Source organism: Natator depressus, chromosome 1, assembly GCF_965152275.1.
Source record: "Natator depressus isolate rNatDep1 chromosome 1, rNatDep2.hap1, whole genome shotgun sequence".
Classification (NCBI taxonomy): Eukaryota; Metazoa; Chordata; order Testudines; family Cheloniidae; genus Natator; species Natator depressus.
The window spans coordinates 211,333,694-211,344,402 of NC_134234.1; the positions used below are offsets into that span (position 1 = coordinate 211,333,694).

General features: G+C 44.7%; 1 protein-coding gene across 1 annotated transcript in view; it reads left to right on the plus strand.

Moving 5' to 3' along the window:
- The window catches only part of STYK1 (serine/threonine/tyrosine kinase 1), a 28,301-nt gene extending 17,949 nt beyond the window's left edge, over positions 1–10,352 (plus strand). Inside the window, exons 3-10 of the mRNA XM_074948265.1 lie at positions 464–601; positions 1,687–1,953; positions 2,552–2,733; positions 3,327–3,410; positions 4,828–5,036; positions 5,333–5,373; positions 6,623–6,719; positions 9,090–10,352. Coding sequence (XP_074804366.1) covers positions 464–601; positions 1,687–1,953; positions 2,552–2,733; positions 3,327–3,410; positions 4,828–5,036; positions 5,333–5,373; positions 6,623–6,719; positions 9,090–9,294 — 1,223 coding nt within the window. The 3' untranslated portion in view covers positions 9,295–10,352. The remainder of the gene's footprint in view (positions 1–463; positions 602–1,686; positions 1,954–2,551; positions 2,734–3,326; positions 3,411–4,827; positions 5,037–5,332; positions 5,374–6,622; positions 6,720–9,089) is intronic.
- Positions 10,353–10,709: the final 357 nt, after the last annotated feature.

Below are 10,709 nucleotides of genomic sequence, written 5' to 3' on the forward strand. Positions count from 1 at the left end.
GGTCTTCCCTGCCCCCGGAGAGGGGGAAAGGGGTGTGTGTGTGTGTGTTGTTATTTTTTGAGAGAGACTCTTGTCTACCCCAAGCAGGGGTAGGAATCTGTGAGTGTCAGAGGAAGGAAGCAACCCGAACCGTGGTCTGTGGGGGACTCCAGGAGATCCCATCCACCACAAGGCATCTAAAGAAGTGGCCTGATATTCAGAGGTGAAGAACTCCCATTGACTTCAGTGGGAGTCTTAATAGTCAGCCCCTCTGGAAATCAGGCTAGCAGTTGATGAGGTGCTTAGTTACTACTGCAATGAGCACAGCATGGATAGATAGCTCCTTCATGTTGAAAATTACTAGAATGGACTATTATTATGGTGTTGTACAGACTCTGTTCAGTGTGGGAGTGTTGTACACACGGTGATTTCACTGAGCAATAACGGTTACTCTTTGTTTCCCGTTTTCTCTTCCCATTGACAGTTGTGCGTGAGTACCAGACTGAAGTGATCATCATCCCTGTCTTCCTAGTGGGTGTCTTTGTCATCCTGTTAGGTGTGATCCTTTGGCTCCGCTATCGAAGCTGGAAGTCGAAGCAACAGCAACTGCCCAGACGCCAAGGTAACAAAGAGGGGAGAGCTGGGTTCAATGGAAAGTCTCTCATTCCCACCCCCAGGGCTGTCAGAGACAAGGAGAACTGAAGAGCCTGAGCTTGGAACTCAATGGCCTTGTCTACATTAGGAAAATTGGGACCTCTAGTTCACCACTAGTACAGCTCCACCAATGGTAGCCATGGTGGAGGTTATAGCATAGAGGAGACTCAGGTACATAGAGCATTGTGTCATCTCACCCTGCTGGGGGTACAGTTAGATGACGTAGTGGTAAAATCACTTGAAACCTGTCATGCAGGGGACACGGTTTCAAGCTTTAGCCTCAATTCCTTCAGGGCCAGTGTAGGCTGACCACAGTGCCATTTGGACGTTAATACTCTGCACTGCAGTGGATCCAGATTCAGTTTCCAGTCATGGTGTCCTATGGCTAGGAACACTATGAGGCTAAATTGGTTGGCATATTCTGTGTGGGTATCACAAATTTGATTCCCGGTTACAGTGGCCAATTCCCAGGAGTCCACTCAGTTGTGGCTGGCAACGCTACAGAATTGAGGTTTGCAAAGTAGCTAAAGCAAGAAACCCAGATCTGAGCTTGTTTTATATCCATGCACAAAGAGCAGAACAAGTACTTCCAGTCTAAAGTGAATTGGTATTTTTTAATTGGTATATATTAAGGGAATTAAGAAAGAATGAAAGTAAAGTCTCTAAGGACACTGTATGTCTCTTCTCTGTAACAATCTACAGCAATTCTGAGAACAAAATGGCTGCTGTATCTACACACTGTCAGAGTTCTTAGACGTGTAAAGATGCAGTATCCAGAAAACAAGGGTTAGAAGTTACATACACCATAGATTTCAGGTCTCAGTTTCTCCTGCCTCTCAGCCAAGTTGGATGGGAGTCCTGGGGAAGCAGAGTCCTCTGTCTCCTTGTGGGCTGGCCTAGCTGAGACCAAATAACACTTCCCCAGCCATGATTCTGAAAATCAAAATAGAGCATGAGCCTAAGGGAACAGTTCATGGCCAGTGGCAAAATGTAAAAGAGGAAAATTCATCCCCCAAACACTTATATATCATTTGGCTTTTATTTTTGCAACAGCTGTTGCCCCATTGCCAGCAGAGGACAAGAACCAGAAGGAACACAGTGAGTCAGAGAACACCTACATCCAGCTGAGTGAGACAACTGTGGAGAGTCTACTGAGATCTGCAGCCTTGATTCTGAAGGAGCTGGAAATACCACGAGACAGACTCATACCAGGGTCCTCGAAGCTGATACACAATGGCAGTTTTGGGGGAATCTACAGAGCAGAATTGGAGACTGGGAACCCTGGGAAAACTAAGACAGTCATCCTGAAAGCCTTACAGGGTAACAGAGGTGGCAGGAGTGCTCCATTTTTATACACTTCTCTGTTTCCCACTTGTGTTGAATCCACTAGAAATTCCCCATTCTCTAGCTCTGAGTCCGTTTTCTTTCTTAGCAGTTGCACAAGGGGCTGCCCCTTTCTCTGCTGTGAGCTACCCTGCTTTCCTGTGTGCATCCCCCCAGTGATTCCTCTCTGTCTGTGTACCCTCTTAATCTCTCTCTGTGGCCTTGACTTCACTACAGAATTTGATCATATTTGAATATGCCTGTAAAGGTGTGAGATGACAAGATGCTGACCATGAATTTGCATTCACTGTAGGCAAGCACAAGTAGTGTTAATCATTATGTCAGCTAGTCATGGTTAAACTTTGGTCTTAGCAGGGTTTAGTCACAAGCAGTATATATGCATGTTAAAGGAGGTTGTATTGCATGGTCTAATAATGCTTAGTCCTGCCATGAGTGCAGGGGACTGGACTAGATGACCTCTTGAGGTCCCATCCAGTCCTATCATTCTTTGATTCTGTGTTGAGAATATTGAGTATGATCTTTTCTCTTCTTTGCCTCCCTGTGGTGATGCTGTCTTTTTCTCTGGTACTTTCAGACACTGCTGGACCCAGTGAGGTGAAGGATTTCCTGGGAAGGATTAAGTTCCATCAGTTCCTTGGTCATCATGATAACATGGTTGAACTGATAGGATGTTGTGTAGTCCAGCTGCCCCTTTATATGATCCTGGAGGATGTGTCCCATGGGGATCTCCTGAATTTCTTGTGGACCTGCCGCAGGGTGAGTCTGAGGAAGTGAATGCCAGACCAGTTATCATGTCTATCCTCCATCTCTGTCCATGTCTCTTACATACATCTATTTAAGAAGATATCTTTATCATGTGTGGTTCTTTTAATCCATCCATCCTTAGGCTTCTCTAACCATCCATCCATTCACAATACAACTCTTGCTTTTTTATGTATGTATATTTCTACCTAGTCATTCCCCTCCTGTCACACTTCCCCTTCCTTGCTGCTTACCCACAAGCTATCCCCACTATATCACTCACCTGCCCCACCAACCATCCATTCCTCCAACGTAGCACCTACCCTTCAATTGTCTAACCGTTCACCTTTTTACCTCTTCCATGTTTGTGTTTGATGCAGTACCTGAGCATTATAAATGTTTATAAAGAATAACTATCTCAAGCAGGGCCAATAATGCCAATTTGCTATGGGGCGCGTAAAGAGAGTGATGCTTGTAGGAGATGCAAGGGCTAGATGGATATGGTGCCATTTGCCGAAACCAGAATCTCATCAGAAAGAAGCAGAATTCCCCCTCTTTTTCTCTACTGTGGCATTTGCTTGATGTGCTTTCTGCTTCTCTTTCTCTAGGATGTAATGACCATGAATGGTATCCCGTATGACTTCACGGAGAGGCAGGTATATAAAGTCGGGCAGCAGGTTGCAGCTGCCTTGGTAAGTCTACATCTTGATTCATTTATCATGATAGGAGAGACAAAAAAGGAGACAGAAACCCACTCTAACGTCAGAGTCCAACCTGGGGGAACTCTATTCTTTCAAATTTAGAATCCACTAAAAATTATGTGTGCTAGATTTAAATATGAAGCAAAAATGGTTTTAGTTCCTCCTAGATTTGATAAGACACTGTTACTGCCTGTTTCTATTAATCCTTGAAACAGGTCAGGAATTACTTTCATTCAAGAATCTGTATTGTTTACCTGCTGTAGTAGCACAAACTGACATTTAAGTAGAAAAACTGTAGTTTAAAAATGGAAATTCGAAGAAATAGAAGAGATAAAAATGGAGGAAGGATGGTAGTATGATTAAGGCACTGGACAAAAACTCAAAACATCAATGTTCAATGGCCAGCTTTGTCACAAATTTAGGCAAGTCACTTAAGCTCTGTGTGTCTCAGTCACCTGTCTGTAAAATGGGGATAATAATACATTTCCATTTAGACTGTAAGCTCTTTGGGGCAGGGGTTTCTCTTACTATGTGTTTGTACAGTGCCTTGCACAATGGGGCCTGATCTTAGTTGCGGCCTTTAGGCACTACTGGAATACAAATATTTAACCCAGCTAGAAAAAGATTTGCGAATCTCACAAATATAATAATAATGCTGAACAGAATATTATTAGAGAAACCCCAAATGCCCTTCTGTTTCATGAATGAAAATGTTATAGCAAAGAAAGGGGGAAGCACACACAAGAGTAACAGGGAAAAGATAGGAGGCAATGGGTTTCCCCACTGTTGGATTTTCCATTTCAGCAGGACTGGATTCCCCCACTGGATGGATTCACCCTCCCACTTCTCACTAGTTAGAGCAGATGTTCCCTCTCAGTGGAAGAGGAAGGTCTCTCAATTAGTGATTTTCACTCTTTTAGGAATAGAATGTCCTCCTTGGCAGATTTTCCCATCCAGTAGGAGTGGGTATCACCTGACTGGTGGATTTTCCCTTCAGTAGGAGCAAGGACCTCTATTGGTGGATTTTCCCACCCCCACCCCCCCTTGGTGGATTAGGTGTGGACCCTGCTTATGGATATTCACTATAGGTGGCTGCTTTCAGTGGTGGTAGCTGAAGTGAGTTTCCTTAGGAATTTTGCATGAAAGGCCAAAGGGCTGAGGAAGCATGATAGGTCTTTGTGTGGTATTGGAACTTCTTGGCCTAACCAATGAGAATATGCCTCCGATAAAAGCTCCTCGTGACATTATGTAGGTGTGCCAGGTACACTCACCACATGGCTGGCTGCCAGGGACCCAGGTCACTGTAGTGCATGCATCATTGGTGGGGGCAAAGGGCATAAATTAATTGATTTTTTCAGTCAGTTAAAAAGAAAAACAACTAACTCTTCCCCTTTTTCCAACTTGCCAGGAATTTCTCCAGCAGAAGAAGCTTTTCCATGGGGATGTGGCAGCCAGAAATGTCCTGATTCAGTCTGACTTCACTGCCAAACTCTGTGGGCTGGGTCTGGCGTGTGAAACCCACACCTATGGCACCAGCTGTGTCAGACAGATTGTGCCACTCAAGTGGCAGGCACCAGAGCGGCTGTTAATGAAACCTCCCAGCATCAAGGCAGACATGTATGGTTTGTTCTGGGATGAAACTATATCTAGCTTTCAAACCTTATCTATCACTTTCAATTCCTCACACAACACTGTGTTCTGATCCACAGATCAAAACTCCACTGTAGGGCTCACCCTTGCTTCCAGCATGGAGCTCCACCTGGTGGCTTGCCCCTTCCTCCCTCTGCTCACCTCCCCAGCTCACCCTCATTGTTATCATATGTTTAAATTACTACCTTGCTTTTTTCAGTTGCTTTCAGGCTAGAGATTGGAATAAGACCTGCCAGTGAAACTGACACTGTGTTTTCTTACAGATGGTCCTTTGGAATCTTACTGTATGAGATGATCACATTAGGTAAGAAGAAAAAATAAAATCCTATGGAAAGGCGGGAGTGTCAAGGGACAGCTCAAGCTAACAGTCTCAAACCTGAATGTGTACAGTTAGGTGTTTAAATAAACAGTTTGATTTTTTTCAAAGGTGTAGATCATCCACTACTCCTTTTGGATTTCCTGTCAATGGGATTTACCTCAGTAAACCAGGATGCCCTTTTAGGAGCATAAATATGGATTTTGGTGCCTAACCTTAGGCACCCAAGGTTGAAAATTTTGACTTATGGGCCTGAATTACATTGGCAGTATGGCTACAGAAAAAAGATGGGCTACATTCTACTGCTGCTGCATGCAACATCAGAATCAAGAGTGTGTGGGAAATGGCCATGGTGTCTTTTATGTCATGTGGTCACCTCTGTTTGCTAGGAACTGGACTGAGACCTCTACAATTCATTTCACAGAGACAACACAACAGCCTTCAGATGAGAATATCTTTCTACGTTTACTCATCTAGTGTCAGATAACTTAAAAAAGAAAAGCTCTGCCCCCTATTCCACAATCTTCCTGAGCCATCTAGTCCCCCTAGTTATTCTGGAAACATTGCCCTAGAAATGAAAGGTTCCATATCCCATTCTTTAAACTCTGTGCTATCTCATCACTCCAGATTCCATTTCTGATATTAAGCACATTTTTAGAGGGGCTTCTCCAGCAGTTATCTTCGTATTCCCCAAATAAGGATGCAATTTATGCTGTATCTAAAAATGTGCCTCTCTTCTTCTGGCCTTACAAACATGGGAAGAAGAGAGAGATAGGAAAGACCAAAAAAGAATAAAGAATTTAAGTGATTAAAAGACTGCAGTTCCTGTATGTTGCCACAGTGTGTCACCCTTATTCCTCACCTTCCTTTATGCTGCACATTTCCACACTGTGGTTTAGGGCTGTCACTTCCGAGCTGCAAAAAATTGGGACATCCGAACCATTTAATCTGGGACAGCTACGTTAAAGGAATCATCCTGGAAAAACCTGGACAATTGGCCATCCTAATCTAGTTACAGATGCTACTTTTGCTCTGTGCAATTACCCTGTCCAGCCACCAGGTGTTAACCTTTCATGATTCATCACTCAGCATTTCTTTGAGGGGAAAGGAAAGTTGGCATCACACCCTCACTGGTTTATTTGTGGTAGGAAAGAGGATAGGCCTCATGTAGGAACTGGAACTTGGAAATCATTTTCTCTGATAATTTTAACTTTTGTTGTTCATTTTTCTCTTCCAGGGGCTCCACCGTTTCCTGAGGTGCCACCTTCTCATATCCTACAACACCTTCAGAGAAGGAAGGTCATGAAGAGGCCCTCCACCTGCCAGCCAGCTATGTAAGGGGCTTCCTCTTCTTCTAACCTGATCTGAGTGGTGGGGCTTATACTCTGCTCCCAGCTCAGAGCTGCATGGAGAAGCTCTTACAGCCACGGTTTGCAAATTTTTCCAGTCGCATCCCTCTTACCATTCATTGAATTTGTCTCCCCTCCCCACCATTACTTGTAATCTGAAGTAATCCCTTACTTTTGTGCTGTTGCTGGTGATGGTGCTGTCTTTAGAACTGGGCGCTGGAGAGCGGCATCTGCTGGCCAGGGCATTCATTTTGTTTGTGGTATGGGAGGACTATTTTATTAATTCCACACCCATCTTGCAATAATCACTCTGTTCCCTGATCCTGCTATTATGGCGGCAGGTCCAGCGGGACCCATGAGATCCCAGTTTCTTTATGCTCCTCTCAGGGAACCTCCTGCACCTCCCTCCCCAGAGGGGTAACCCCCCAGTTTGCACACCACTGTCTTACAGTATTTACACCTACCCTCAAAGATCACACACTGTCCTTGCTACTACTTGCTGAGGGTTTTCTTCTTTTTTTCAGTCTCAGTCTATATCTGAGCACTTTACTACCAGAAAGATGTTGACAGACTCGTGAGGAATTCTGAGAATGATTAAGGGAGTGGAGGAAAGATTTGAATAGAGAGGTTAGGAACTATTAGGAAAGGGATATATAAGACAGAAAATATCATAATTCCACTATATAAATCCTTGGTATGACCACACCTTGAATTCTGTGTGCAGTTCTGGTCGCCCCTTCTCAGAAAAGATATATTAGAACTGGAAAAAGTACAAAGAAAGGCAACAGAAATGCTTCGGGGTATAGAACAACTTCCATATTAGAAGAGATTAAAAAGACTGGTACTGTTCATCTTGGAAAAGAGTCGACTAAGGGGGGGATATGATGGAGTCTATAAAATCATGACTGGTGGGGAGAAAGTGAATAAGGAAGTGTTATTTACCCCTTCACATAACACAAAAACCAGGGGTCACCCAATGAAAATAGGCAGCATGTTTAAAACAAACATAGTGAACTACTTCTTTACACAATGCACAGTCAAACTATGGAACTCATTGCCAGGGGATGTTGTGAAGGCCAAAATTATGACTGGGTTAAAAAAAATAATTAGGTAAGTTCATGGAGGATAGGTCCATCAATGGCTATTAGCAAAGATGGTCAGAGATGCAACTCCTAAAACTCTGACTGCTAGAAGCTGGGACTGAGCGACAGGAGGTGGATCACTTGACAATTGCCTTGTTCTGTTCACTCCTTTTGAAGCACCTGGCACTGGCCACTGTCAGAAGACAGGATACTGAGCTAGATGGACCATTGGTCTGATCCAGTTTTGCCATTCTTATGTTCTTATATCTGAGGGGGATAGAATGGACTAGAATATTTGTAGGATGTAAATAATAAGGGAGCTAAGTTATTTACTCTGGTACTGGTAAAAGAGAGTATTGCAAGGGCTAAACTGAATGAAAGTGAGTAAAGGGAAAGTTGAGGCTGGATATTGAGGAACATTAAATAACAGCGAGGGACTATGGAACAGATTTTTAAAAAAAGATTTGTAGGTGCCTAACTCCCATAGATTTCAGTGGGAGTTAGGTGCCTAAATACCTTTAAAAATCACACACTATGAGACTATAGGAAGGAAGGAAACAGAGGAGGCCAGTCAATTGGGACACTTAAAATTAGGACTCAAAAAAAGCCTGGAGAATAGACTAGGCAGCAATCATTTATTAGCTAAGGAGATATGGGAGGATGGACAAGATGTGCTCTAACAGATCTCTTTAATCTCTTTGGGATGCTACTGTATGAAACTTTGACTGCCCAAAGGTCTCTTTCCTTCTCTTGAAGTTTCTTCTTGCCACTTTGATCCCCCATCTGTCCTGCTGTGCTGTTGTTCCATCTGGGTCTACCCCAATTTGAACCTGGTTTTCTTGATTCTCAGAAATTAGAGGAAATGTCAAAGCAGTGGTCAGGTCTTCCAAATGATACAGGAGTCTCCTTGATAATAACTTGAATTCTCCCTTAAATGAATGAATAATCTTAGTGGGACAGTACCTCCTGTGCTGACATCAGTCCTGGACAAAAGAGCCCCTGGATATTCAACAAGGAGTCCTGGTAGCTCTCTCAATAATCAAGGAAGTGGTATGACTTAATGAACGTTACCCCTCCTCCCCCATTCCATTCTCATAGGTGAATTCTAATACTAGCAAGCGTGCGATTTCAAAGGTCCCTTGTGCTAGCTGTGTATGTAGGTGAGATCAAGGTGTGGTCTCCAGAGTTTTCACTGAGGGGTGGGGATTCCTTTGTAGCATAAATTTGTCCTTGTGCCTCATTCCTGGCTTCTCACCACTCCTCTGTCTTACAGGTATGGTATCATGAAGTCCTGCTGGCGGTGGAGTGCTACAGACCGGCCGCCACCCAGAGAGCTGATCAAGCGCCTGCAAACAGCAGCCAAGAGCAGCAATGACCAAGTGGTGCTCCAGGTGCCTGAGCTGGTGGTGCCTGAACTATATGCTGATGTGGCTGGCGTTGATTTGAGGAGTCTCGCCAGGGACTACACTGTGCTCTGAAGCATGCCTCTGTGTACTGGGAAGGAGTGGATCTCTGACTTTGCCCCTCTTTGGGGAAACAAGGGGATGACCCCTCTGGAAATCAGAATGGAGTGTGTGTTGGGAAGGGTTCCTCTAATTTTTTTTAATGCAGAATGTAGTTAGGAGGGTGGGAAATTCTGAAATAAACACTAGGATCCAGAAAGGACTCCCAACTCGGAATTGAGAAATATATCCTGCACCACTCAAACACCTCTCTACATCATGACTGGCTGCACTGAAGGGGACCAACCAAACAGAAACAATCATTCTGAGTGGCCTCAAGGTGGTGCTCAGTTATGAAGTTGTACAGCTTTGAGTGACTGAAATCTGTGACAAGGAAGCATTCCAGTACCACCATAGGGAGAAGGGTGGGGGTGGTTAAAAGTCTTGTCACCCATGACACCCCCACTTTTGCTGCTTTTTCCAGTCATACATGTGAAGAGAAGGCTCCGACCTGCAGCAATAGCAACTATGTGGATGGGACTGAAAGTTGTTTTGTCCTGCGTTGAGCAGGGGGTTGGACTAGATGACCTCCTGAGGTCCCTTCCAACCCTGATATTCTATGATTCTATGAAAGCTGTCTACAAGGATTTGCAAGAGGTGGACACCATGGGTGGCAAGGGATTGCTTTGGTTCCAAAGCATGTAAGTGGGAGGAAACTGGATGAAAATGAATGAAGGGAAATTACAGGTGGATATCAAGAACCATTTCCTAACTGTGAGGATTTTTGGAAGTCATCCTACCCGCCCCCCATTCCCCTCCAAGGAAGTGCTGGAAGTGCCATTGCTTGAACCTTTTAAAAGAAGAATATGCTATAGGACACAATCTTGGACTGGCCCTAGAGATAAGAAAGTGGATGGATTAGGTGTTACCAAATAAGTCTTTTCCATCTCTAACTCCTCTATTGACTGAGGGCCCAATCAGATGAAGGGTAACATTGCTTTTAAACATACCACCCCATGGATGGACCTTTCAGGTGCTTTATGCCATAACCAACTGCAGAATAGTGGACACTGTGTATTCTGATAGAATGAAATACCCTGAATGTTAAGGGATGCAGCAGAAATAGCTATATTAACGTACAAACTTGATGCAGGAATGTGTCTTATTTTGTGGTGAGTGGCAGGGGTGGCTAGTTGTATGGGCCTGTGGTCCCCAGGCTCCAGGAAATTCAGGGCCTGGGGTCCCAGCTCCACCAATGTTCTGGGCCAGGTCTCTCCCTCAGCCCTGCCTGCCACCCCAGCCCCGCCTGTCGCCCCTGCGTGCCTCCCCCGGAGCGTCCCTGCCTGCCCTGGGCAGTGGGCGGCTTTCCCCTGCAGCTCCACGCTGCACTTCCTCACCGGCCGCTGCCAGCTACAAGGGAGCGGCACCGGGGGCAGGCTAAGGCGGCTGCT